At 46.9% G+C, this 26,753-nt stretch overlaps 1 protein-coding gene across 2 annotated transcripts in view; it reads right to left on the bottom strand.

Annotated features, from left to right (window-relative positions):
* Positions 1-26,753, bottom strand: part of LOC137375475 (choline-phosphate cytidylyltransferase A-like) — a 69,309-nt gene that overhangs the window by 37,518 nt on the left and 5,038 nt on the right. For both annotated transcript variants that reach the window (XM_068042773.1, XM_068042775.1), the window contains exons 2-3: positions 8,215-8,342; positions 3,430-3,529 (exon numbers count right to left, since the gene is read on the bottom strand). In XM_068042773.1, coding sequence (XP_067898874.1) covers positions 3,430-3,529; positions 8,215-8,328 — 214 coding nt within the window. In that variant the 5' untranslated portion in view covers positions 8,329-8,342. The remainder of the gene's footprint in view (positions 1-3,429; positions 3,530-8,214; positions 8,343-26,753) is intronic.

Genomic DNA, 26,753 nt, shown 5'->3' with positions numbered 1-26,753 from the left:
GACTAATTTGTGCGTATGCGCGCGTTAGTCGTGTTTGCGCAGCAAGCCGGGTTCTGACGTAGGCTGCGCTTGCGCAGCACCATACTGGCAGCAAAGGACTGTTCTGCGCATGTGCAAACTTGGGAGCACTCTGATGTCAGTGGGGGGGGCTGCGTTATCAGGAGTCACTTTGATTCTGAAATATCTCCTTAAATGTCTACCACGGAATCTCTATTTTCTTTTTAGAGATACAGCACTGAAACAGGCCCTTCGGCCCACCGAGTCTGTGCCGACCAACAACCACCCATTTATACTGACCCTACAGTAATCCCATATTCCCTACCACCTATCTACACTAGGGGCAATTTATAATGGCCAATTTACCTATCAACCTGCAAGTCTTTGGCTGTGGGAGGAAACCGGAGCACCTGGCGAAAACCCACGCGGTCACGGGGAGAACTTGCAAACTCCGCACAGGCAGTACCCAAAATCGATATTGACCTATCCCTTAACCGAATTTGCCTCTTCACTTTAGCTAGCTCTGCTTTCATGCCCTCATAATTGCCCTTAAGATTAAAATACTAGTCTTGGACCCATTCTTCACTCCCTCAAACTGAACGTAAAATCCAATTATATGAGCGATGCTACCTAGGGGCGCTCTCACTATGAGATCCTCAATTAATCCCATCTCATTACAAAATACCAGGTCTAGTATAGCCTGCTCTCTGGTTGGCTCCAGAACGTGCTGTTCTGAGAAACTATCTCAAAAACATTCTATGAACTCCTCATCTAAGCTACCTATCTGATTTTTACAGTCTATATGTAAATTAAAATCCCTGATGATTATCACCGTACCTTTCTGACATGCTCCCATTATTTTTTTTTTATTCATTCATGAGATGTGGACGTCACTGGCTGGGCCAGTATTTATTACCCATCCCTAATTGCCCTTGATAAGGTGGTGGTGAGCTGCCTTCTTGAATTGCTGCAGTCAATGTGGGGTAGGTACACCCACAGTGCTGTTAGGAAGGGAGCTCCAGGATTCTGACCCAGTGACGGTGAAGGAATGGTGATATAGATCAAAGTCATGATAGTGTGTGGCTTGGAGGGGAACCTGCAGGTGGTGGTGTTCCCATGCATTCGCTGCCCTTGTCCTTCTAAGTAGTAGAGGTCACAGGTTTGGAAGGTGCTGTTGAAGCAGCCTTGGTGCGTTGCTGCAGTGCATCTTGTAGATGGTACACACTGCTGCCACTGTGCGTCGGTGGTGGAGGGAGTGAACGTTTGTACATGGGGTGCCAATCAAGTGGGCTGCTTTGTCCTGAATGGTGTCAAGCTTCTTGAGTGTTGTTGGAGTTGCACCATCCAGACAAGTGGAGAGTATTCCATCACACTCCTGACTCATGCCTTTTAGATCGTTGACAGGCTTTGGGGAGTCAGGAGGTGAGTTACTTGCCACAGGATTCCTAGCCTCTGACCTGCTCTTGTCGCCATGGTATTTATATGGCTACTCCAGTTCAGTTTCTGGTCAATGGTAACCCCCAGGATATTGATAGTATGGGATTCAGTGATGGTAATGCCATTGAATGTCATGGGGAGATGGTTAGATTCTCTCTTGTTGGAGATGGTCATTGCCTGGCACTTGTGTGGCACGAATGTTACTTGCCACTTATCAGCCCAAGCTTGGATATTGTCCGGGTCTTGCTGCATTTCTACACGGACTGCTTCAGTATCTGAGGAGTCATGATTGATGCTGAACATTGTGCAATCATCAGCGAACATCCCCACTTCTAACCTTATGATGGAGGGAAGGTCATTGATGAAGCAGCTGAAGATGGTTGGGCCTAAGACTCTACCCTGAGGAACGATCCCCCTAACTATACTGTCCTCTACTACCACGACATTCCTATTTACTCCCCCAGCTTGAATGGCTTCCTGTACCATGGTCAGTTTGCTCATCCACCCTGCAGCCCCCACTCTCATCCAAACAAGCTGAAAGAACCTCAAACCTGTTGGGCAATCACAAAGGCTGAGTCCTGCATTCCTGCCCTCTGCGTCCCCTTACCTGCCTCAGACGCAGCCACACTCTCCTGTCCCTGATCACTAACCAAATCAGAAGACCCCATCCTCAGCGGTGTGACGGCCTCCTGGAACAATGTTTCCTGGTAACTTGCCCCCTCCCTGATGCATCGCAGTGTCTGTAGCTTGGCCTCCAGCTCATTAACTCTGAGCTGAAGCTCCATGAGCCACAGACACTTACTGCAGACGTGGTTGCCGTGGATCATCGCACTGGGCGTCCACCAGCTCCCACATACGGCAGCTGCAACACTTCACCTGCCCTGCCATCATTATTGTGTTTTAAATATTTAAATAATTATTTATTTGGATATCTGAAGTCACATGTAGGCCAGACCAGGTAAGGACAACAGATTTTTATGACAATGTGGCAGCTTCACGATCACCATTACTGATAATAGCTTTGTATTTTATTTTTAAAAGATTAAATTCCCCAGCTGACACGATGGGATTTGAACTCACAGCTCCTTTCGTCTAAGCCACTGGGTTACAAATTCAGTTACATAACCACTCTGCTGCCGAACCCGGGGACTGGGAATAAATGCTGTGACTCCCATATCTCTGGAATAAAAGAAAAATACTTCACCTGGTGGCCTGGAAATCCAGCTACACAGTCAGCAGCTCTTTGTATCTCCACAGCCTGGTTATTAAATCACACCTGCCCTCGCTAGCTAGCTTGCACAGCTCAGGCCTCCCTCGCAAGACATCAAGTCTGGCCTGAAGGACATCTGCCCAACAACAAAAGTAGGAACAAGAGAAGACCATTCAGCCCCTCAAGCCTGTTCTATCCATTCGATTAGATCATGGTTGATTTGCAGCATATCCGCCTTGATTCCGTGACCCTTAATATTCTCGCCTGACGATCAAGTTCAGTTCTGAAATTTTCACTTGACCCTAGCTTTTTTGGGGGGGAAAAAGAATTCCAGATTTCCACTACTCTGTGTGAAGAATTGCTTCCTGACATCACCCTTGAACAGCTTAGCTCTAATTTTAGGGTTTTTACCCCCTTGTTCTGGAAATAGTTTCTATTTACTCCAATGAATTCTTTAATCATCCTAAACACGCCAACTAGGTGACCCCTTAATCTTCTCTATTCAAGGGAATACAAACCTCGTCTAGGCAACCTGTCCTCATAACTTAACCCTTTAAGCCCTGGTACCATTCTGGTGAACCTATGCTGTACTCCCTCCAATGTCAGTTTATCCCTCCTGAGGTGTGGGATCCAGAACGAACGTAGTTATTCCAGATGCGGTCTAACCAGAGCTTTATTATTAGATTGCCTCCCCATCCCTCGCAACCCAGTCTTCTGCAAAGGAGGGCTTGGTTGAGCAGAGAGGACAGAAAGCTGGGTACAATGGCAGTGGCTTCTATACTCACGGGGCGTCCCAATCTTTGCTTCTTCCAACGTCACACGTTCGTACGCTTTGTTGCTCCTCACTCCGTTCTCATCTGCAAAGGGTGCCGGCTGTGAGAGGGTCTGTAATGGAAATGGCAGAGAGAGAGAGAGAGAACCCAGTCACTGGCAGGAATCTACTGCAGGGGTTATGAATGAATAAGTGGTCAATGAGAGCCCTAGGGCATTGTTGGAAGGAAAGAGACTCCATTTCTTGAATTCACTTAAATCCAGCCTCTCTAAAAGTGTTGCACTCGGGCACAACATCAAGCCATGGGCGCCAGGAAATTGTGGGACGTCACGCTGTATCATGGGGCTGCCTGACATTTCCCTTCCCCCAAATATTACCAGCTCCTACCAGCAAAAGAGCAACTGTGGAGGGCCAAAGGTCACATGATAGGGAAGGCAAACGGTTAAGGCTATTGAGAGCAGACACCTGGGATGCTGGAGGCTGAGTAAATGTACTGCTAATAGATATTGGGTACTGCATTCATAAGGTTTTTGTTTGTTTTCCACAATCGTCAAATTGTGTACCTTTTTTTGCTATAAAAGATATGTATCAGAGTGTAAGAGAAATCAATATAGTCACCACTGATTTCCCTGCATTTCTAACTCTGTTGGTCTCCATCTCACAGGGGCTAGAATGCAAAGTTGAGGAACTGGAAGTGATGCTTCAGTTGTAGAGCTCTAGTTAGATCCCATTTAGTGAACTACGTTCAATATACAGGCAGGAAGGATACTCTGGCCTTAGAGGAGATGCAGCACAGACGCACCAAAATGATATCGGGGCTTTAAGGATTAAATTGTGAGGTCAGGCTGCATAAACTTGATTTGCATTCACTTTAATTTTAGAGATTGAGGGGTGATCTGACCAAGATGATTAAAATGATTAAAGGATTCGATAAGTCAGATACGGGAAAACTATTTCCTCAATCAGGAAGAATCCAGAATAAGGGGGCATAATCTTAATTAGAACTACGCTGTTCAAGTGTGATGTCAGGAATTACTTTCTTCACACAAAGTATAGTGGAAATCTGAAACGTTTTCTCCCAAAAAGCTGTGGATGTTGCAGGTCAATTGAAGCTTTCAAGAAGGATCAATAGTTTTTTTTGGGTAAGGGCATCATGGGATATGGAGTAAATGGTGGGTAAATGGTGTTGATCAAGTTGAATGACAGCACAGACTTGATGGGCTGAATGGCTTCCTCCTATTCCTACATGCCTACAGCCAGATTTTAATGAGTTACATGTTAGTCCCGTCAAGCAGAAAAGCATCCAATCAACAAGCAACAAATTGTAACCTGACCACTTAAGAGCCAGAACATGTTAAGTTGTAAAGGGGTCAAATTTATCAATCACACAAAGAACTAAAGGGCAGGTTATAAAACTGTCTTCGCACAGCAGGTGGTCAGAGGCTGGATAGCGCATAAAGTCTTTTGAAAGGCTATTGGTTTCCTGAAAAAGAATATTCAAATATAGGGATCCCACAAAATCAATTTCCTGGGGACCATCATTGATCAAAAACTTAACTAGACCAGTCACATAAATACTGTGGCTACAAGAGCAGTTCAGAGTCTGAGTATTCTACAGTGAGTAACTCACCACCTGACTCCTCAAAGCCTGTCCACCACCTACAAGGCACAAATGAGGAGTGTGATGGAACACTCCCCACTGTTTGGATGAGTGCTGCCCCAAAAGCTTGACACCATCCATGACAAAGTAGCCCACTTGATCGGTACCCCATCCAACACCTTCAACACTCACTCCCTCCACCACAGCGCATAGTGGCAGCAGTGTGTACATCTACAAGATGCAATGCACAACTCAGCAAGGCTTCTTCGCCAGCACCTCCCCAACTCATGGCCTTTACCACGCAGAAGGACAAAAGCAACAGGAGCATGGAAACACCAGCATCTCCAAAGTTTCCCTTTGAGTCACATACAACAGCCCGATTTGGAAATATATCACTATTCCTTCATCATTTCTGGGTCAAAATCCTGGGACTTTCCCCCCAACAGCACTGTGGGAGTACCTTCACCTCACGAAGTGCAGTAGTTCAAGAAGGCGGCTCACTACCACCTTCCCAAGCGCAGTTAGAGATAGGCATTAAATGCCGGCCTTACAGCGAAGCCCACATCCAATAAAAGAATATTATTTTAAAATGGGGGGAGGGGGGGGTAAGAGGCTGGGCTCATGTGAAGGACCTATGTGAACTAGATGGACTGAATGGCCTGTGTCAGTGTCAGGATGTTCCACAACCCCATACAAATAGATAAATCATACAAATAGGGAACATTTTGCTTCGTACAGTAGTCATTGAAACTCTAGCCTTGAACCTAACGTCAATACACAGTGTAAGAACAATTGGTGATGTGTTTTAAGGCTGGTTGCACTATCCAGAATAGCTTTCTTATCACAAATGTCTCACAATATGTAAGCCACTTTTATGCCTAGTGAAAACATCTTTTGTTTTCTACGCTTCCTCCTCTCCTGAAGGCATCACACACTGGGCAATCAATCTACAGGCGCAAGCTGCCTGGTGTCAACCCTGCTCTGCGCGTAGCACTCTTGCACCTGAATCAGTGAGTCATGGGTTCAAGTCCCACTCTGGAGACCTGAGCACAAAATCCAAGCTGACGCTCTGCTGAGAGAGTGCTGCACCATCAGAGGTGCGGTCTTTCGGATGGGACATTAAACTGAGACCCCATCTGTCCTCACAGATTGACGTAAAAGATCCCACGGCGCTATCTGAAGAAAAGCAGAGGAGTTACTCCAGTGTCCTGGGACAATATTTTCCCCTCAACCAACATCATTAAAATGGATGATCTGGTCATTATCACATTGTTTGTGGGATCTTACTGTGCTCAAATTGGCTACTGCATTTCTTACATTGCAGCATTGATTATGCTTCAAAAAAGTACTTCTTTGGCTGTAAAGTGCTTTTTTTGAAGTCGTGACTGGCTTGCCATGGTGGAATTTGAACCCTATAATCAATAAGTTGCTAGTTCAGGTACACAGCACACCAATTCCCAGCTGACCCGCAGTATAGATGCTGCAATTCCTGTAAATGCGCTGTTGTTTTAAAGTTGCTTTTGAAGCTGGAACGTGCTCCTGGGCTTTCATCAATGCCACAAACCACACTCCTGGCCTCAATGGGCAAGCCGGGAGTTCAGGGGTCAGATCCTCGATGGCAGGCCTGAAGTAGGAGCTAAACAGCTGCCACCACTAACACTGCACCAAAGATAACTCGCCAAAACTCATTCTGACCAAGCTGACTACAAAACAGGAGAGAGAGAAAGTAGGGATTAAGGGCAGCTAATCAGAATTTGGACACTGGCCATCTTTCATACAGTACTGGAATAGAGAACACAGAAATCTTTCAGGGCCCACTGTTTGTCGAAATCCCGGATACAAGCTCTGCAGATTATGCCCCCAGATTAAAGGCTAAAGGTCCTCCTCATCATCACAAATTGTAGGAACTGTTGTCCACGATTTAATTAAATAATTTAGACTTGGGAATCGGAAGTACAATTTCAAAATTTGCAGACGACACCAAATTGGGGAATGCAGTTAATACCGAGGAAGAATGAGACAAATATAAAAGATATGAATAAACTTACCGAATGTGTCTTTTTCAATATAGATAATTGTGAGGTGGTGCATTTTGGCAGGAAGAATAAGGAGGCCACAAATTGCCTGAATAATAAGTGTCTAAATGTGGTAGAGGAACAGAGGGATCTATGGTTAGATACACAAATCACTAAAAGTAGCGATGTGGATTAGCAAGGCCATAGAAAAAGCAAACACAGCACGGGGTTCATTTCTAGAGAGATAGAATTGAAAAGTAGAGAAGTTAAGTGAAATTTGGATAGAACCTCGGTTAGTCCACACTTACAGCATTGTGTACAATTCTGGACTCCATATGATAAAAATGACACAGAGACACCAGGGAAGGTGCCAAAAAGATTTACAGTGGTGATACCAGAACGGAGACGTTGTAACTATCAGGATAGATTGAACAGGCTGGGGCTCTTTTCTCTAGAAAAGACATAGGGATGGCCTAATAGAGATTTTTTTAATTATGCAAGGGTTTGATAGGGTAGACATAGAGAAGATGTTAAATAAAAACAAGAAATGCTGGAAATACTCAGCAGGTCTGGCAGCATCCGTGGAGAGAGAAGCAGAGTTAACGTTTCAGGTCAGTGACCCTTCATCAGTTCTGAGTATTTCCAGCATTTCTGGTTTTTATTTCAGATTTCCAGCATCTGCAGTATTTTGCTTTTATTATAGAGAAGAAGTTTCCACTTGTGAGGGAGACCAAAACTAAAGGCCATAAATATAAGATCATCACTAATAAATTCAACAGGGAATTCAGGAGAAACTTCTTTACCCAGAGACGGGTGAGAATGTGGGACTCGCTACCACAAGGTGTGGTTTGAGACGAATAGCGTAGATGCATTTAAGGGCAAGTTACATAAGCACATGAGGGAGAATAAGGGTATGTTGATAGGGTGAGATGAAGTAGGGTGGGAAGAGGCTTGTGTGGAGCATAAACATTGGCAGGACCAGTTGGGTCAATTGGCTGTAAAATTCTATGTAATAAACGAGGCACGATCCTTCCAGATTTTAAATAGCTGCCCACTACTATACGCTTCAGAAATTAATCCTAGCATCCTTTAACACTGTGTACCCCGTGACCCTATTGGACAATAAAGTCACATTAGCTGCTGTGTTGTATCAGGCTCGGTGGATGATTTTCCCCATACTTACTGGTCGTGCGATTTTCATTGGGCTGGCGTCTTGGTCGTCAGTGGTGCCATTGGGTCCTACACCGTCCTTCCGTCTCTTTCTGGAGTTTGATTTGGCAGCAATCTGTGCCTCCATCTCATCAGGTACCTCTAGTGATCAAAGAAAAATAAACAAATGAAGTTCTGTAACGGAAATCTGACTGACAAAAGCTGGACCCTGAATTTATTTTAAAATATTATTATAAGGATTAGCTGGAGATTCCAGCACAGCCAAACCCGAAACCTGCACTCAATCTCAACTCTCCCGCCTGCTTGTGCACTGCTAGGTACACACCACACACATGCATATTTTCCAGCTGGAGTCACTGGCCAGCAGCCAGGCTCAATCACAGCTCAGAGGCCTGCACAAATTCTGCTCCTTCCCTGGGCTGGAAAGGAGAGGTAATGAAAATCAGACAGGTGTTTTTCCAAACTCAGCACACACCGAGAAGCGGCCCCGCAACTGTGTGGTCCACATGTCGCTCAGAGAATCGCTGCTTTATCCAGCTGCCCCATGAGGTGAAGCCTTCAACAGTTTTTAAACCAAAAAGTGGGATACAGTCATGGTGCCAAAGGCCCAGATTTTCCTGTGGCAGCAAAATTGCTGACGTGCACCATAAATGTCACCACCTGGCGGCGATGGTGGGGTTGAAAAGTTCCTCCATTTCTATCTAGAATATGCTACAGCGAGGATGGTGGTGAATTGTGAGTGAATTTAATAAAGGCACCACCAGAACCAACTCACTTTCTGCAAAACTTCCTTTGAACCGTACCGTGCCATTACAAAGATGCAACAACCCCAGAAAAGCAGAGCCAACATTTGGAAGGTTCGCTCCCAGCAGGGATCCTTACCCTCTGGCTACGCTCCCAAGCATCAAAGCACCAAGGGGATACCTGAGAATAACTGTGGAACCAGTGGGATACACAGTCCCAGCTGAACTCTTGCTGCCTTTGACAGGTTACGGGAATGTAAGGGTTATATTACTGGACTAGTAATCCAGAGAAAGCAGAGAAGCTCAAATCCAACAGGGGCATTTTGAGAATTTGAATTCATCGTTTAAAAAAAAAAAATCAGTAATGTGACCATGAAGCTGTCGGATTGTCATAAAAATACCCAACTGGTTCACTCACGCCCTTTAGGGAAGGAAACCTGCCGTCCTTACCCAATCTGGGCCTATGTGTAACTCCAGTCTGAAACCAATGTAGTTGAATCTTAACTGCCCTCTGAAGCGGCCCCTCAGTCATATCAAACCCAGGGCAATTTGGGATGGGACAACAAATCCCAGCATCGCACAATCCCAAACGCCTTGGGGCGTTTCACTATGTGTTAAAGGTGCGATACAAATGCAAGTTGTTTTTGTTGTTACAGGTGAGGCACGAGATCACATTGATTAGACTGGTTATAATGAGCAAATTGGCACAATGCCAAACCTGGCAGCAGTTCACCTTCAGTAAACACAGCAATTAAGGGACAGAGCAGTTCAGCGAGCAACAGAACAGATGAAAAATACAATAAGATACGGGCAGAGATCACTGAGTCAAAGTGCAATGGGTGCAAAACAACACACAGCATAGAGCAAAGGCCTAAAAAGAACAAACTTTCATTCATATCATGCCTTTCACAACCTCAGGATGTCTCAAACCACTGCACAGCCGATTAAGTACTCTTGAAGTGTTGTAATGTAGGAAATGCAACAGCCAATCTGTGCACAGCAAGTCAGCAATGTGATAATGAGCAGATAACCTGTTTTTAGTGATGTTGGTCCAGGGAAAAATATTGGCCAGGGCACCAGGGAGCATTCTCCTGCGCTTCTTTGAAATAGTGGCTGTGGGATCTTGAGAGGGCAGACGAGTCCTTGGTTTAACATCGCATCCAAAAGGCAATGCCCCCAACAGTGCAGGACTTCCTCAGTACTGCACTGGAGTGTCAGCCTGGATTATGGGCTCTGGTCTCTGGAATAGATGCTGAACCCACGACCTCTGACTTGGAGTGGATTGCACTATGCAAAGGTCAACACTCAGTCCATAATGTTAAACATAGGAAGATTTAGGGCACAGAAGGAGGCCATTCAGCCCATCATGTCTGTGCCAGCCGGAAAAGAGCCATCCAGCCTAATCCCACCTTCCAGCTCTTGGTCCGTAGCCCTGTCGGTTACGGCACTTCAAGTGCATATCCAAGTGTTTTTTAGATGTGATGAGGGTTTCTGCTCGACCACCCTTTCAGGCAGTGAGTTCCAGACCCCCACCACCTTCTGGGTGAAAACATTTCTCAACTCCCCTGTAATCCTTCTATCGAATACTTCAAATCTATGCCCCCGGTTACTGATCTCTGCCAACGGAAATAGGTCCTTCCTATCCAATCTATCTAGGCTTCTCCTAATTTTATACACCTCAATTAAATCTCCCCTCTGCCTCCTCTGCTGCAAAGCAAACAACCCCAGCCTATCCAACTTCTCCTCACAGCTAAAATTCTCCGTTCATGGCAACACGTTCATAAATCTTCTGAGTACTCTCTCAAGTGTGATCACATCCTTCCTGTAATGCAGTGTCTAGAACTGTACACAGTACTCTAGCTGTGACCTAACAGTTCTAGTATAAACCCGCCCCTCAGCTCTTATACTCTAGGTCTCGATCAATAAAGGAAGGCATCCTGTGGGCCTTCTTGGCTACCTTATCTACCTGTCCTGCTGCCTACAGGGATCTGTGGGGATGGATGCCAAGTTCCCCTGGCTCCTCTACACTTCTCAGAATATTATATTTATTATGTATCCCTTGCCTTGTTTGCCCTCTGCAAATGCATTCACACTTCTCTGAACTGAATTTCATTTGCCACTTTTCTGCCCACCCAATTGATAAAGGCACATTTGCAGATGACACAAAACTTGGAAGTATTGTGAACTGTGAGGAGGATCATGATAAACTTCAAAAGGACATTGACAGGCTGGTGGAATGGGCAGACAAGTGGCAGTTGAAATTTACTGCAGAAATATGTGAAGTGATTCATTTTGGTAGAAAGAACGAGGAGAGGCAATATAAATAAAGGGTCCAGTTCTAAAACGGGTGCAGGAGCAGAGAGGCCTGGGGGTATATGTGCACAAATCATTGAAGGTTTCAGGGCAGGTTGAGAAAACGGTTCATAAAGCACATGGGATCCCGTGCTTTATAAATAAGGGCATAGAGTACAAAAACAAGTAAGTTATGATAAACCTATATAAAACACTGGTTCGGCCTCAAGTAGAGTATTGTGTCCAGTTCTGGACACCTCACATTAGGAAGGATGTTAGGACATTAGAGAGGGTCCTGAAAAGATTCACGAGATTGGTTCCAGGGATGAAGAACTTCAGTTACACAGATAGATTGGAGAAGCTGGGGCTGTTCTCCTGAGAGAAGAGAAGATTATGAGGAGATTTAATAGAGGTGTTCAAAATCATGAGGGATTTGGACAGAGTAGATAGGAAGAAACTGTTCCCATTGGCCAAAGAATCTCGAATCAGAAGGCACCTTTTTAAGGTGACTGGCAAAAGAAGCAATGGTGGCATGAGGAAAAACTTTTTTTTACACAGACAGCGGTTAGGATCTGGAATGCACTGTCTGAGTGTGGTGGAGGCAGATTCAATCGAGGCATTCAAAAAGGAATTGGATAAATAAACACCTCCACACAAAAATTACCTTTGTGGTTTCTAACTGGCCCTACTCTTTCTTTAGTTATCCTTTTGCTCTTTATGTATTGATAAAACATCTTTGGGTTTTCCTTGATTTCACTTGCCAATATTTTTTCATGCCTTCTCTTTGCTTTCCTAATTTCCTTTTTAACTTCACTGCTGCACTTTCTATAATCCTCTAGGCTTTCTGCAGTATGAACTCTCCGTATCCGGCATAAGCTTTGTTGTTTTGCCTTATACCACCCTGTACACTCTTTGACATCCAGGGGGTCTGGATTTGGGAGTTCCACCCTCTTTCTTTGGAGGAACATATTTGTTCTGATCCTTCTCTATCTCCTCCTTGATGCCTCCCATTGCTCTAACACTGATTTACCTTCAAGTAGCTGTTTCCAGTCTATTCTTCCCAAATCACTCATAGCTTAGTAAAATTGACTTCCCCCAATTTAAAACTTTTACTCTTGGTCTCTCTTTATCCTTTTCTGTAACTGCTCTAAATCTAACTGAATTATGATCACTAACACTAAAATGCTTTTCCACTGATACCCCTTCCACTTGCCCAGATTTATTCCTTAAAACTACGTCCAGAATTACCTTTTCTTTTGTTGGGCTTGCTATGTACTGATAAAAATGTTTTCCTGGACGCATTTTAAAAATTCTGCGCCCTCTATACCTTTTACACTAAATTGATTCCAGTTAATATTAGGGTAGTTGAAATCTCTGACTATTACAGCCCTTTTGTTTCTGCACTTCTCAGAAATTTGTCTATATATTTGCTCTTCTAAGTTCTTCTGACTGTTTGGAGGTCTATAGTATACTCCCAGCAGAGTGATTGCCCTTGTTTTGTTCCTCGTGTTAAAGACCTCAATAATTCGTATGAGCATTTAGGAATGCGCTGTGATACACAAGATACACAGTGGCGCAGTGGTTAGCACTGCAGCCTCACAGCTCTAACGACCCGGGTTCAATTCTGGGTACTGCCTGTGTGGAGTTTGCAAGTTCTCCCTGTGTCTGCGTGGGTTTCCTCCGGGTGCTCCGGTTTCCTCCCACAGCCAAAAGACTTGCAGGTTGATAGGTAAATTGGCCATTATAAATTGCCCCTTGTATAGGTAGGTGGTAGGGGAATATAGGGAGAGGTGAGGATGTGGTAGGAATATGGGATTAGTGTAGGATTAGTATAAATGGGTGGTTAATGGTCGGCACAGACTCAGTGGGCCGAAGGGCCTGTTTCAGTGCTGTATCTCTAAACTAAACTAAACAAGATTATCAGTTTACGATAGAAATAATTCACTGTGTCTGGGACTGTGAGCAGCATACGTATTCAACAAGCTAGTATTCTCAGGAATAAAAACAGAAAATGCTGGAAATACTCGGCAGGTCTGGCAGCATCTGTGGAGAGAGAAGCAGAGTTAACGTTTCAGGTCTGTGACCTTTCACCAGAACTGAAGAAACCTCAGTATTCTTAGTAGCTTAACATGTGACATGTGTTCTCAGCACCTTGCTGTATGGCTGTGAAACATGGGCGACTTACAGCTACCAGGAAAAGAAGCTCAATAATTTCCATCTTCACTGTCTGTGACGCATAATGAGTATATCGTGGCAGGACAAAAATCACAAATGCGGCAGTCCTCCCAAGGTTCTTGACACTAATCAAACAGAGGCGGCTTCGGCGGATCGGACACATCCGCAGGATGGAAGACAGTCGCATACCCAAGGACCTTCTATATGGTGAGGTCGCCAGGGCCAGATGACCAGTGGGGGCGCCCAAAGCTCCGCTTCAAGGATGCCTGCAAGCATGACATCAAGTGTCGACTATCACACTTGGGAGTCACTAGCTGGTGAAAGAGGGAAATGGCAACACATCCTGTGGACTGGTGTGCTCTACCACGATGACCAGTTGCTGCAGCAGCTTGGCAACAGGCGCCAACGCCAAAAACAACAACACAGCATCACTTGCAGCACTTGTGGCAGAACCTGCCTCTCAAGGATTGGCCTTCACAGCCATCAATAAAGGTGCACCACGAGAAGACACCCCCACGGTAATGGAATTTTTGCTGCGTGTCCACCATCTTTCGCAGATGGAAGGATGTCCAGCGACATGTCACACCCAGTGCAAACAGTCTCACACCCTCAGAGTGTTCTAACAAAGCTGTGCAGCTAATAGCCTGTACACAATCCCCAAGAGTCACAATGCTGCAGAGACAGGAATGTCCTTTATGCGTGGGAGTGCTGAAAAAGAAAAAGAACTTGCATTTCTCTCATGCCTCAGGACATCTCAATGTGATTTACAGCCAATGAAGTACTTTTTTTTTGAAGTGTAGTCACTGTTGCAATGTAGGAAATGCAGCAGCCAATTTGCACAATTTGTACATTTCTGTAGTTATTGTTGTAATGTAGGAAATGTGGCAGCCAATCTATGCACAGCAAGATCCCACAAACGGGAATGAGATATAAATGACCAGGTCATCTGTTTAAGTGATGTTGGTTGAGGGATAAATACTGGCTAAGACCTTTCCTGCTCTTCTTTGAAATTGAGCGTGGAATCTTTTACTTCCACCTGAGAGGGCATCCCAAAGGTGGCACCTGCGACACTGCAGCACTCCATCTGTACTGCAATGAAGTGCCAGCCTAGGCGCTTAACTCTCCAGAGTGGGGCTTGAACCTACAACCTTCTGACTGGGAGGCGAGAGTGCTACCTACTGAGCTGTGACATACAAACATATGAATTAGGAGCAGGAGTGGGCCACTCGGCCCCTCGAGCCTGCTCCGCCATTCAATAAGATCATGGCTGATCTGATTGTAACCTCGACTCCACATACCCGCCTACCCCTGATAACCTTTCACCACCTTGCTTATCAAGAATCTATCCACCTCTACCTTAAAAATATTCAAAGACTCTGCCTCCAGCGCCTTTTGAAGGGGGTTCCTAAGACTCACGATCCTCAGAGAAAAAAGTTTCTCCTTATCTCTGTCTTAAATGGACCACCCCTTATTTTTAAACAGTGACCCCTAGTTCTAGATTCTCCCACAAGGGGAAACATCCTTTCCACATCCACCCTATCAAGACCACTCAGGATCTTATATGTTTCAATCAAGTCGCCGCTTACTCTTCTAAACTCCAGCAGATACAAGCCTAATCTGTCCAACCTTTCCTCATAAGACATTCCCGGTATTAGTCTAGTAAACCTTCTCTGAACTGCTTCCAATGCATTTCCATCCTTCATTAAATAAGGAGACCAATACTCCAGTACTCCAGATGTGGTCTCACCAATGCCCTGTATAACTGCAGCATAACCTCCCTATTTCTGTATTCAATTCCCCTCACAATAAACGATAGCATTCTATTAGCTTTCCTAATTACTTGCTGAACCTGCATACTAACCTTTTGGGATTCATGCACTCGGACACCCAGATCCCTCCGCATCTCAGAGCTCTGCAATCTCTCACCATTTAGAGAATATGCTTCTTTTTTATTTTTCTGCCAAAATGGACAATTTCAAATTTTTTCACATTATACTCCATTTGCCAGTTCTTTGTCCACTCATTTAACCTATCTCTCTCCCTTTGTAGCCTCCTAATGTCCTCTACACAACTACTTTCCTACCTATCTTTGTGCCATCAGCAAATTTAGCAACCATACCTTCGGTCCCTTCATCCAAATTATTTATATAAATTGTAAAAAGTTGAGATCCCAGCACTGATCCCTGTGGCACACCACTCGTTACATCTTGCCAACCAGAAAATAACCTATTTATGCCTACTCTGTTTCCTGTTAGCTAGCCAATCTTCTACTCATGCCAATATGTTACCCCCCACACCACGAAGCCACGGTCCATTTCTAAGGCTGGTGCAGCAGTCAGTAAATGGAGTTACCCTTTTCTCCATATGACAATTTCCCAAAGTATTAAAACTCCCAGCAAAGTGACTGTAGCACCATAACGGGACATTATTCTGGCAAAGTGAGGTCCTGCTTGACACAATGTCTGTGGGTATCTGTAATCCCTCAACCAACAACACTAAAGCAGATTATCAGGTCATTAATCTCATGGTTGTTTGTGGGACATTGCCACATGCACATTAACTGTTGCGTTCCCTGCACTGTAACCACGGCCCCGCAAACAACAGCAACCTCCGACTCACCCTCTGTTATCGACATGGCCCTGGTTATCACTCGTCTGAGGCTTTTCCCTTGTTCCTTGTGAACTCTAAAATACCATGCCCTGCATGCTCGCAAATAAAGACACTGTAACCATCTCCAACTCCAAGGACAGCCCAGTTCCCCCAAACATCACTTCTCCGTTCAATCTGCAGTCTCACCATCACTTTGATTCAGATCATCTTCCACTCTCTCCAACCTTGGCGGCCAGCCTCCATGAAAGTTTCCTTATAACAATCCTGGGAAGTTGTAAACCTGGAAGGAAAAGTTCACGACTCCCACAGCACTGTGTAGTATCTATAGAATCTGCAGAATTTTACTGCACACGCTAAGCTTGAGTTTGATCTTTTTCCTCCCGCCAGCGTTCTCCTCTCCTGAAAGCGTTCAGTACTTTTTGCTGATGTATGGCGCTGTGGCTGCTGGGTGTTCACTGGTATCTTGGGCAAGCTGCCAATCTTCACGTGTAGCCCAGGGCAACAGCAACAGAGTCTCCGCCCCAGAACTGGTTCAAGGTCAACATGGATTGTTACAGAAGTCTTGTCGCATGTACTGGCCGCTGCAACCTTGCACGTGATGCTGCCTGCATTCTCCAGCATCTCGGGAAAGTGGAGTGAAAAGCGGTGCAGTGAGACAAGTCACGTTTGTAAACCAGCAACCCAGCTCATTTCACACAAGGTACATGAATGGACAGAATAAAGATCGCCACAGCAAGATTCATCAACCTCCCACACTATCGGAAAAAGCTAACAGAACTACAATTCTGGTGCAGTTCTAGGCAAACTCACAGGCAAGCTAGCTAAACCCCAGCTAACTGCCACTGTCTTTACATAATAAGCAGGATTCATTTGCATGCCCCAGTTTGGTGTCTCTGACTCCAATAAATGGAGCTCTCTCCTGCCCAAGTCTGTGCATGGACTGATATTGTTAGCTTACATCAACTGAAAACCAAGGTGACCTTCTCTCTTAGTGGCCAGAAAGGCCACTCAATGATGTGACTTCACATTGTTGAAAAGCTACAGTAACTTGAACAGTCTCTTCACTGCCCCATAGCTCTTCAAATCACCGAGGCGATTCCCCAACTCTACACGACTGTAACATCAACTGACCCTAAAAGTCACAAAATGCTGCATTCCCCTCAGGAGTTAATCCTTTATAAGTCAAACCTAATCATGCAGACGCAAGTCTGGAAAATTGTCACTCGGTAAGCTGACCTTGCAGTTAGGCGCATCAATCCTCTGGATGTTGCATCTCAGAAATTACATTCAGCCTCTTCAGAGTGAAATTCTCCAATATCATTCAATGTGAATGACGCAATAGATGTGACGCATTGTAAGGTGAAACGAGTCGCAGATCCAGGGACTCTCTGTGCTTCCTACTGTCAGAGTGCCCTGGTGCTGTCTGCCCGTTTACATTACCATTCAGCTCCGTTCTGCATCAGACACCGGGTAAGACCAAGAACGGGAGGATGCTATTCAGTCCCCTGAGCCTGTTCCGCCATTCAGTCAGATCAGGTTGATCTGCACCTCAACTCCATTTTCCCTTAACTTCATATCCCTTGATGCCTGTACCCAACTAAAAACTATCAATTTCAGTCTTGAAATTTTCAGTTGATCCCCAACCTCGAAGGCTTTTTGGAAACGTGAGCTCCAGTTTTCCACTACCCTTTGTGTGATCTACGGGTTCACAAGGTCCTTGCAAAAGTAAGTCTCCATTCCCACAAGAGCAAGGCAAGTCAGCACTTTGATATTTCCAGGGTGTGTGTGAGACAGGGTGCAGTTTTATTACTCAAAAGGCATCACTTAATGAGAGCAGGAATCTCCTGAAACATTGGGGCAAGTCAAAGCAAACTTGCTGGGCAGGAGTTCCACGGGATTAGGTTTTACACCTCATCGGATATTGATTTCAATGCAGACTGCTCACTATTCCAGGATCAGCCTGGAATACAAAGATAAGAGCCAGCTTCTTTTCTCTACTGCAAATTGTCTTCTTAAACCCCTCTCTCCTGTCTCCTTCACCCTCATCTCCAGCAAGTCCAAGGGGCTCATAGACTTCTTTGTCACTAAGAGCTCTCTGCTGCATCCCTCCCCTGCACTAGCCGACCGTGCCGAACTTCCCCTCTGCCGTATCTCTGAACACGCATCTTTCTCCAGTTTCTCTCTCATCTCCCCTCATGCCCTCTCCAAGCTCATCCGGTCCATGAGACCCACCACTTGTTCCCTCAACCCTATTCCCACTAAACTGATCAGCCAACTTCCCTTCCTGGCTCCCACGTTGGACGATATTGTTAACTGTTTGCTCTCCTCGGGTAATGTCCCGCTCTCCTTCAAATCTGCCATCATCATTCCTTCCTCAAAAATACAACCCTACCTCCCTTTCCTCTCCAAAATCCTGGAACATGTTGTCACCTCCCAAATCCATTCCCATCTTTCCCAAACTCGACGCTTGAATCCCTCCTTGAATCATATTTCTGCCCCAGCACAGTATTGAAATGGCTCTTAGCAAAGTCACAAATAGCATGCTATACGACTGTGACAAAGATCCCTTCATCGTCCTTCTTGCTTGACCTGCCTGCAGCCTTTGACATGGTTAACCACACCAACTCTCCTTCAATACCTCTCCACTGTTGTCCAGCTGGGTGGGACCACACTTGCCTAGTTGCATTTTTATCTATTTAATTGTAGCCAGAGAATCACTTGCAATAGCTTCTCTTCCTTCTCCTGCACAAGTTACCTCATGTATCCCCCAAGTATCAATCCTTGGACTAAAGGCCTGCTCGAGTCTGCAAATGAGACCCGACCTGAGCCCGATAGAACCCCATCCGAGCCCGAGCCGGCCCGAGTCCTTCCATTTATGCAGCATGGGTTGGTACCTGGGATCCTGATGTTGTGGCCATTTCAGAGACATGGGTAGAGCAGGGGCAGGAATGGATGTTGCAGGTTCCGGGATTTAGATGTTTCAGAAAGAACAGAGAAGAGGGTAAAAGAGGGGGGGGTGTGGCATTGTTAATCAAGGAAAGTATTACAGCGGCAGAAAGGACGTTTGAGGACTCGTCTACTGAGGTAGTATGGGCCGAGGTTAGAAACAGGAGAGGAGAGGTCACCCTGCTGGGAGTTTTCTATAGACCTCCGAATAGTTCCAGAGATGTAGAGGAAAGGATAGCGAAGATGATTCTCGACAGGAGCGAGAGTAACAGGGTAGTGGTTATGGGGGACTTTAACTTTCCAAATATTGACTGGAAATACTATAGTTCGAGTACTTTAGATGGGTCTGTTTTTGTCCAGTGTGTGCAGGAGGGTTTTCTGACACAGTATGTGGACAGGCCAACCAGGGGCGATGCCACATTGGATTTGGTACTGGGTAATGAACCCGGCCAGGTGTTCGATTTAGATGTAGGTGAGCACTTTGGCGATAGTGATCACAATTCGGTTAGGTTTACCTTAGCGATGGGCAGGGACAGGTATATACCGCAGGGCAAGAATTATAGCTGGGGGAAAGGAAATTATGATGCGATTAGGCAAGATTTAGGATGTGTAGGATGGGGAAGGAAACTGCAGGGGATGGGCACAAACGAAATGTGGAGCTTATTCAAGGAGCAGCTAATGCGTGTCCTTGATAAGTATGTACCTGTCAGGCAGGGAGGAAGTTGTCGAGCGAGGGAGCCGTGGTTTACTCAAGAAGTTGAAGCGCTTGTCAAGAGGAAGAGGGCGGCTTATGTTAGGATGAGACGTGAAGGCTCAGTTAGGGCGCTTGAGAGTTACAAGCTAGCCAGGAAGGATCTAAAGGGAGGGCTAAGAAGAGCAAGGAGAGGACACGAGAAGTCATTGGCGGATAGGATCAAAGAAAACCCTAAGGCTTTCTATAGGTATATCAGGAATAAACGAATGATAAGAGTTAGAACAGGGCCAATCAAGGATAGTAGTGGGAAGTTGTGTGCGGAATCAGAGGAGATAGGGGAAGCGTTAAATGAATATTTTTCGTCAGTATTTACAGTAGAAAAAGAAAATGTTGCCGAGGAGATTACTGAGATACAGCCTACTAGGCTAGATGGGATTGAGATTCACAAGGAGGAGGTGTTAGCAATTTTGGAAAGAGTGAAAATAGATAAGTCCCCTGGGCCAGATGGGATTTATCCTAGGATTCTCTGGGAAGCCAGGGAGGAGATTGCAGAGCCGTTGTTGTTGATCTTTAAGTCGTCATTGTCGACAGGAGTAGTGCCGGAGGACTGGAGGATAGCAAATGTTGTCCCCTTGTTCAAGAAGGGGAGTAGAGACAGCCCTGGTAATTATAGACCTGTGAGCCTTACTTCGGTTGTGGGTAAAATGTTGGAAAAGGTTATAAGAGACAGGATTTATAATCATCTTGAAAAGAATAAGTTCATTTGCGATAGTCAGCACGGTTTTGTGAAAGGTAGGTCGTGCCTCACAAACCTTATTGAGTTTTTCGAGAAGGTGACCAAACAGGTGGATGAGGGTAAAGCCGTGGATGTGGTGTATATGGATTTCAGTAAGGCGTTTGATAAGGTTCCCCACGGTAGGCTATTGCAGAAAATACAGAAGTATGGGGTTGAAGGTGATTTAGAGCTTTGGATCAGAAATTGGCTAGCTGAAAGAAGACAGAGGGTGGTGGTTGATGGCAAATGTTCATCCTGGAGTTTAGTTACTAGTGGTGTACCGCAAGGTTCTGTTTTGGGGCCACTGCTGTTTGTCATTTTTATAAACGACCTGGATGAGGGTGTAGAAGGGTGGGTTAGTAAATTTGCGGATGACACGAAGGTCGGTGGAGTTGTGGATAGTGTAGAAGGGTGTTGTAGGGTACAGAGGGACATAGATAGGCTGCAGAGCTGGGCTGAGAGATGGCAAATGGAGTTTAATGCGGAGAAGTGTGAGGTGATTCACTTTGGAAGGAGTAACAGCAATGCAGAGTACTGGGCTAATGGGAAGATTCTTGGTAGTGTAGATGAGCAGAGAGATCTTGGTATCCAGGTACATAAATCCCTGAAAGTTGCTACCCAGGTTAATAGGGCTGTTAAGAAGGCATATGGTGTGTTAGCCTTTATTAGTAGGGGGATCGAGTTTCGGAGCCACGGGGTCATGATGCAGCTGTACAAAACTCTGGTGAGGCCGCACCTGGAGTATTGCGTGCAATTCTGGTCACCGCATTATAGGAAGGATGTCGAAGCTTTGGAAAGGGTGCAGAGGAGATTTACTAGGATGTTGCCTGGTATGGAAGGAAGGTCTTACGAGGAAAGGCTGAGGGACTTGGGGTTGTTTTCGTTAGAGAGAAGGAGGAGGAGAGGTGACTTAATAGAGACATACAAGATAATCAGAGGGTTAGATAGGGTGGATAGTGAGAGTCTTTTTCCTCGGATGAGGATGGCAAACACGAGGGGACATAGCTTTAAGTTGAGGGGTGAAAGATATAGGACAGATGTCAGAGGTAGTTTCTTTACGCAGAGAGTAGTAGGGGCGTGGAACGCCCTGCCTGCAACAGTAGTAGACTCGCCAACTTTAAGGGCATTTAAGTGGTCATTGGATAGACATATGGATGTAAATGGAATAGTGTAGGTCAGATGATCGGCGCAACATCGAGGGCCGAAGGGCCTGTACTGCGCTGTAATATTCTAATTCTAATTTTTTCTGGCGCCCAGCCCGACCTGACCATCAGTTAACTTACCTTCCGTTTTTCACTCTGCTCCTTACCTGCGCAAGCTTAAAATAACTGTAACAAAAACACCTTTAAAGTCCAAAAAGTAGATGAACATTAGAGTCACTTACTTGAGGTGGTGATGGAGCATGTCCGATCCGGCCCGACCCGACCTGAACCCGAATGCCGGACCAGGAAGTGCAACCCAACCCGGCCCGAATCCGACACGTGTCGTCGGGTCCTGGTCGGGTAGCAGACCTTTACCTTGGCTCCCTCCTATTTCTCATCTACATGCTGCCCCTCGCTGACATCATCCAAAAGCACAGCATTAGTTTACACATGTACACTGACAATACCCAGTTCTGCCTCACCACCATCTCTCTCAAACCCTCCACTGTTGCTAAATTGTCAGACTGCTTGTCTAACATTCAGTACTGGATGAGCAAACATTTTCTCCAACTAAATATTGGGAAGACTGAAGCCATTGTCTTCGGTCTTCACCACAGACTCTGTTCCCGAGCCACTGACCCAATCGCTCTCCCTAGCAATTGTCTGAGACTGAACCAGACTACCCGCAACCTTGGTGTCATATTTGACCCCGAGATGACCCTCCGGCCTCATATCTACAACAAGACTGCATATTTCCACCTCTGTAACATTGCTGATTCTGCCCCTGCCTCAGCTCACTTGCTGCTGAAATCCTCGTCCAAGCTTTTGTTGACTCTAGATTTGACTATTCCAACGCACTCCTGGTCAGCCTTACACATTTTACCCTCTGTTAACGTCAAGGTCACCCAAACCTCTGCTGCCCAATTCCTTACTCACACCAAGGTCTGTTCACCCATCACCGCCACCCACCCCATCCGTGCTTGCTGACCTACATTGGCTCCCAGTCTCTTGCTTGTTTAAATTCCTCCCATGGCCTCGCCCCTCCCTACATCTGTAATCTCCTCAGCCCCACAACCCTTTGAGATCTCAGCGTTCCTCCAATTCCGGCCTCTTGAGCATCCTCGATTTTAATCGCTCCACCTTTGGCCGCCGTGCCTTCAACTGCCTGGGCCCTCAGCTCTGGAATTCCCTCCCTAAACCCCTCTTCCTCACTCCCTCTGTTTTCTCTTTATAAGCTGCTCCTGAAAACCTACCTCTTTGGCCACGTTTGGTTGGTCACCTACCCAACAATGTCACACGTAGTTCAGTGTCAAGTTTTGATTGATAACAGCTCCTGTGAAATGCCTTGGGACATTTTGCTAGTATAAAGGTGCTATATAAATGCAAGTTGTTATTGGGTGGGATGCAAAACAGTTGATTCCGCTCCAGTCAGTTTCCCAATGGGTGTGTGAAGTTAAAATCACCCCTATGATCTCTAACAGGATTTGATAAGTTGATGCAGTAACTCACCCCATTTCTGTTCTACGCAACACAGCAATGATGTTTATTCTGCTTTTAAAAAATAGCAACTTATCCAATAATTTGACATAAGCAATGTGAATAACAGCAAAGAGGGAATTCAGTGCTAAAATAAAAGTTAGATGAGCAGATAATTCAAATAAGCAGCTTTGAATGACCACATCCAGATGTCTAATGCACACATCACCAACTTAGACTGTACAGCCCAAAATGCAACTTATCCCAAAGCAGAATGATCTTTGTTGGCATTATGTTAGCAGTGTCACACCCTCTCACTGCTCTTACAATGCCTGACTCAACTTTCATCAATGACAACAGTGGATTATGCCCCACAGTGGCTGGGGAGAAACAGGTTGAACAACGTTTGATCTTTGCTCAGATTTGGATCATCTGTCTCCTTGCCTTCTGTTTTTTTTTTCCATTCGTTCATGGGATGTGGGCGTCGCTGGCCAGGTCAGCATTTATTGCCCATCCCTAATTGCCCTTGAAAAGGCGGTGGTGAGCTGCCTTCTTGAACCGCTGCAGTCCATGTGGGGTAGATACACCCACAGTGCTGCTAAGATTTTGACCCAGCAACAGTGAAGGAACGGCGATATAGTTTCAAGTCAGGATGGTGTGTGGCTTGAAGGGGAACTTGCAGGTGGTGGTGTTCCCATGCATCTGCTGCCCTTGTCCTTCCAGGTGGCAGAGATTGTGGGTTTGGAAGGAGCTGTCGAAGGAGCCTTGGTGCTTTGCTTCAGTGCATCTTGTAGATGGTACACACTGCTGCCACTGTGCGTCTGTGGTAAAAGGAGTGAATGTTTGCAGATGCGGTGCCAATCCAGTGGGCTGCTTTGTCCTGGATGATGTCGAGCTTCTTGAGTGTTGTTGGAGCTGCACCCATCCAGGCAAGTGGAGAGTATTCCATCACACTCCTGACTTGTGCCTTGTAGATGGTGGATGGTTTTCCAGCTCTTGTTAAGCGTTTGCCAAATCTCCTGACCTCTTGAGTCAGGAGGTTATGAAGTTCAACTCCCCACTCCAGATACCTGAACACGTAATCCAGGTTAACATTCCCAATGCAATACTGAGGGACTGCTGCACTGTCGCAGCAGCCTCTTTCAGATGAGATTTTACACTGAGTCTCTGGTCGTAATTTTACACCTCCCCAAAGAGCAGGATGATGTCGAGGGTGAGGGGGGTGCGTAAAATGGAGCGGGAGGCTTGGGGGGGCCCTTCCCTACCCACTCCCACCTCCGCCGCCACTTTACGCAGGGCGGTGGTGACGAAAAATGGCCCGCCAACCCCAGGCCAATCAAGGCCCTTAAGTGGCTAGTTCATCTTAATCTCAAACTTCTGAAACCTCCTGAAGATGATTGACTGAACTGCCCTATCAACAGTCTCATGCTACCGAAAGCCGTCTGCCTACACTTACCGCTTTTGCTCTGTATTTTTACTGCCCGTTTTATCGTTTTAGATCTGGTACTGGTAGGCAGCCGACAAGCAGGCATCTGTCCAAAGTCAATCTCTCGCCCCTCCTGTGAGCTCATGAATGGAGCCCGAGGATTGTGGGCAGCAAATCACCATTCATGATGTCACAGGAACAAGCGTTCCACACAAAATGTCTCCCCCCAAATGGCTGAACAATTAAATAGCCAGAAAAACTGGGAAAATAAAAAAAAACACAGCCACTCTATCAGGAGAATTGATGCAGCAATATGCCAGGCTTGAGGCTCTGAGAAAACACTCACGCTTAAAGTTATAACTTGGGACGCAGGACAGCTCCCGTAAGGGAAGTGGGAGGTGGGGAGAAAGGAAGGGAGGCAGGGGAAAGAAAGTCGGAGAAGTTGGGGGTGGGAAAGGAGATACCGGGGTGGGGGGGAATAGGAGTGAGATGGGATGGTGGGGGCGGGAGACGGGGAAGAGCCGGGCACTCCCTCACCACTGACCCTCTGACAGTGTTGCACTCCGTCAGTACTGACCCTCCGACAGTGCAGCACTCCGTCAGTACTGACCCTCCGACAGTGCAGCACTCCCTCAGTACTGACCCTCCGACAGTGCAGCACTCCCTCAGTACTGACCCTCCGACAGTGCAGCACTCCCTCAGTACTGACCCTCCGACAGTGCAGCACTCCCTCAGTACTGACCCTCCGACAGTGCAGCACTCCCTCAGTACTGACCCTCCGACAGTGCAGCACTCCCTCAGTACTGACCCTCCGACAGTGCAGCACTCCCTCAGTACTGACCCTCCGACAGTGCAGCACTCCCTCAGTACTGACCCTCCGACAGTGCAGCACTCCCTCAGTACTGACCCTCCGACAGTGCAGCACTCCCTCAGTACTGACCCTCCGACAGTGCAGCACTCCCTCAGTACTGACCCTCCGACAGTGCAGCACTCCCTCAGTACTGACCCTCCGACAGTGCAGCACTCCCTCAGTACTGACCCTCCGACAGTGCAGCACTCCCTCAGTACTGACCCTCCGACAGTGCAGCACTCCCTCAGTACTGACCCTCCGACAGTGCGGCACTCCCTCAGTACTGACCCTCCGACAGTGCGGCACTCCCTCAGTACTGACCCTCCGACAGTGCGGCACTCCCTCAGTACTGACCCTCCGACAGTGCGGCACTCCCTCAGTACTGACCCTCCGACAGTGCGGCACTCCCTCAGTACTGACCATCCGACAGTGCGGCACTCCCTCAGTACTGACCCTCCGACAGTGCGGCACTCCCTCAGTACTGACCCTCCGACAGTGCGGCACTCCCTCAGTACTGACCCTCCGACAGTGCGGCACTCCCTCAGTACTGACCCTCCGACAGTGCGGCACTCCCTCAGTACTGACCCTCCGACAGTGCGGCACTCCCTCAGTACTGACCCTCCGACAGTGCGGCACTCCCTCAGTACTGACCCTCCGACAGTGCGGCACTCCCTCAGTACTGACCCTCCAAATGTGCGGCGCTCCCTCAGTACTGACCCTCCGACAGTGCGGCTCTCCCTCAGTACTGACCCTCCGACAGTGCGGCACTCCCTCAGTACTGACCCTCCGACAGGGCGGCACTCCCTCAGTACTGACCCTCCGACAGTGCGGCACTCCCTCAGTACTGACCCTCCGACAGTGCGGCACTCCCTCAGTACTGACCCTCCGACAGTGCGGCACTCCCTCAGTACTGACCCTCCGACAGTGCGGCACTCCCTCAGTACTGACCCTCCGACAGTGCGGCACTCCCTCAGTACTGACCCTCCGACAGTGCGGCACTCCCTCAGTACTGACCCTCCGACAGTGCGGCACTCCCTCAGTACTGACCCTCCGACAGTGCGGCACTCCCTCAGTACTGACCCTCCGACAGTGCGGCACTCCCTCAGTACTGACCCTCCGACAGTGCGGCACTCCCTCAGTACTGACCCTCCGACAGTGCGGCACTCCCTCAGTACTGACCCTCCGACAGTGCGGCACTCCCTCAGTACTGACCCTCCGACAGTGCGGCACTCCCTCAGTACTGACCCTCCGACAGTGCGGCACTCCCTCAGTACTGACCCTCCGACAGTGCGGCACTCCCTCAGTACTGACCCTCCGACAGTGCGGCACTCCCTCAGTACTGACCCTCCGACAGTGCGGCACTCCCTCAGTACTGACCCTCCGACAGTGCGGCACTCCCTCAGTACTGACCCTCCGACAGTGC

Source organism: Heterodontus francisci, chromosome 11, assembly GCF_036365525.1.
Source record: "Heterodontus francisci isolate sHetFra1 chromosome 11, sHetFra1.hap1, whole genome shotgun sequence".
In the NCBI taxonomy this organism is placed as follows: domain Eukaryota; kingdom Metazoa; phylum Chordata; class Chondrichthyes; order Heterodontiformes; family Heterodontidae; genus Heterodontus; species Heterodontus francisci.
This window is presented reverse-complemented; position numbering and strand designations above follow the sequence as displayed.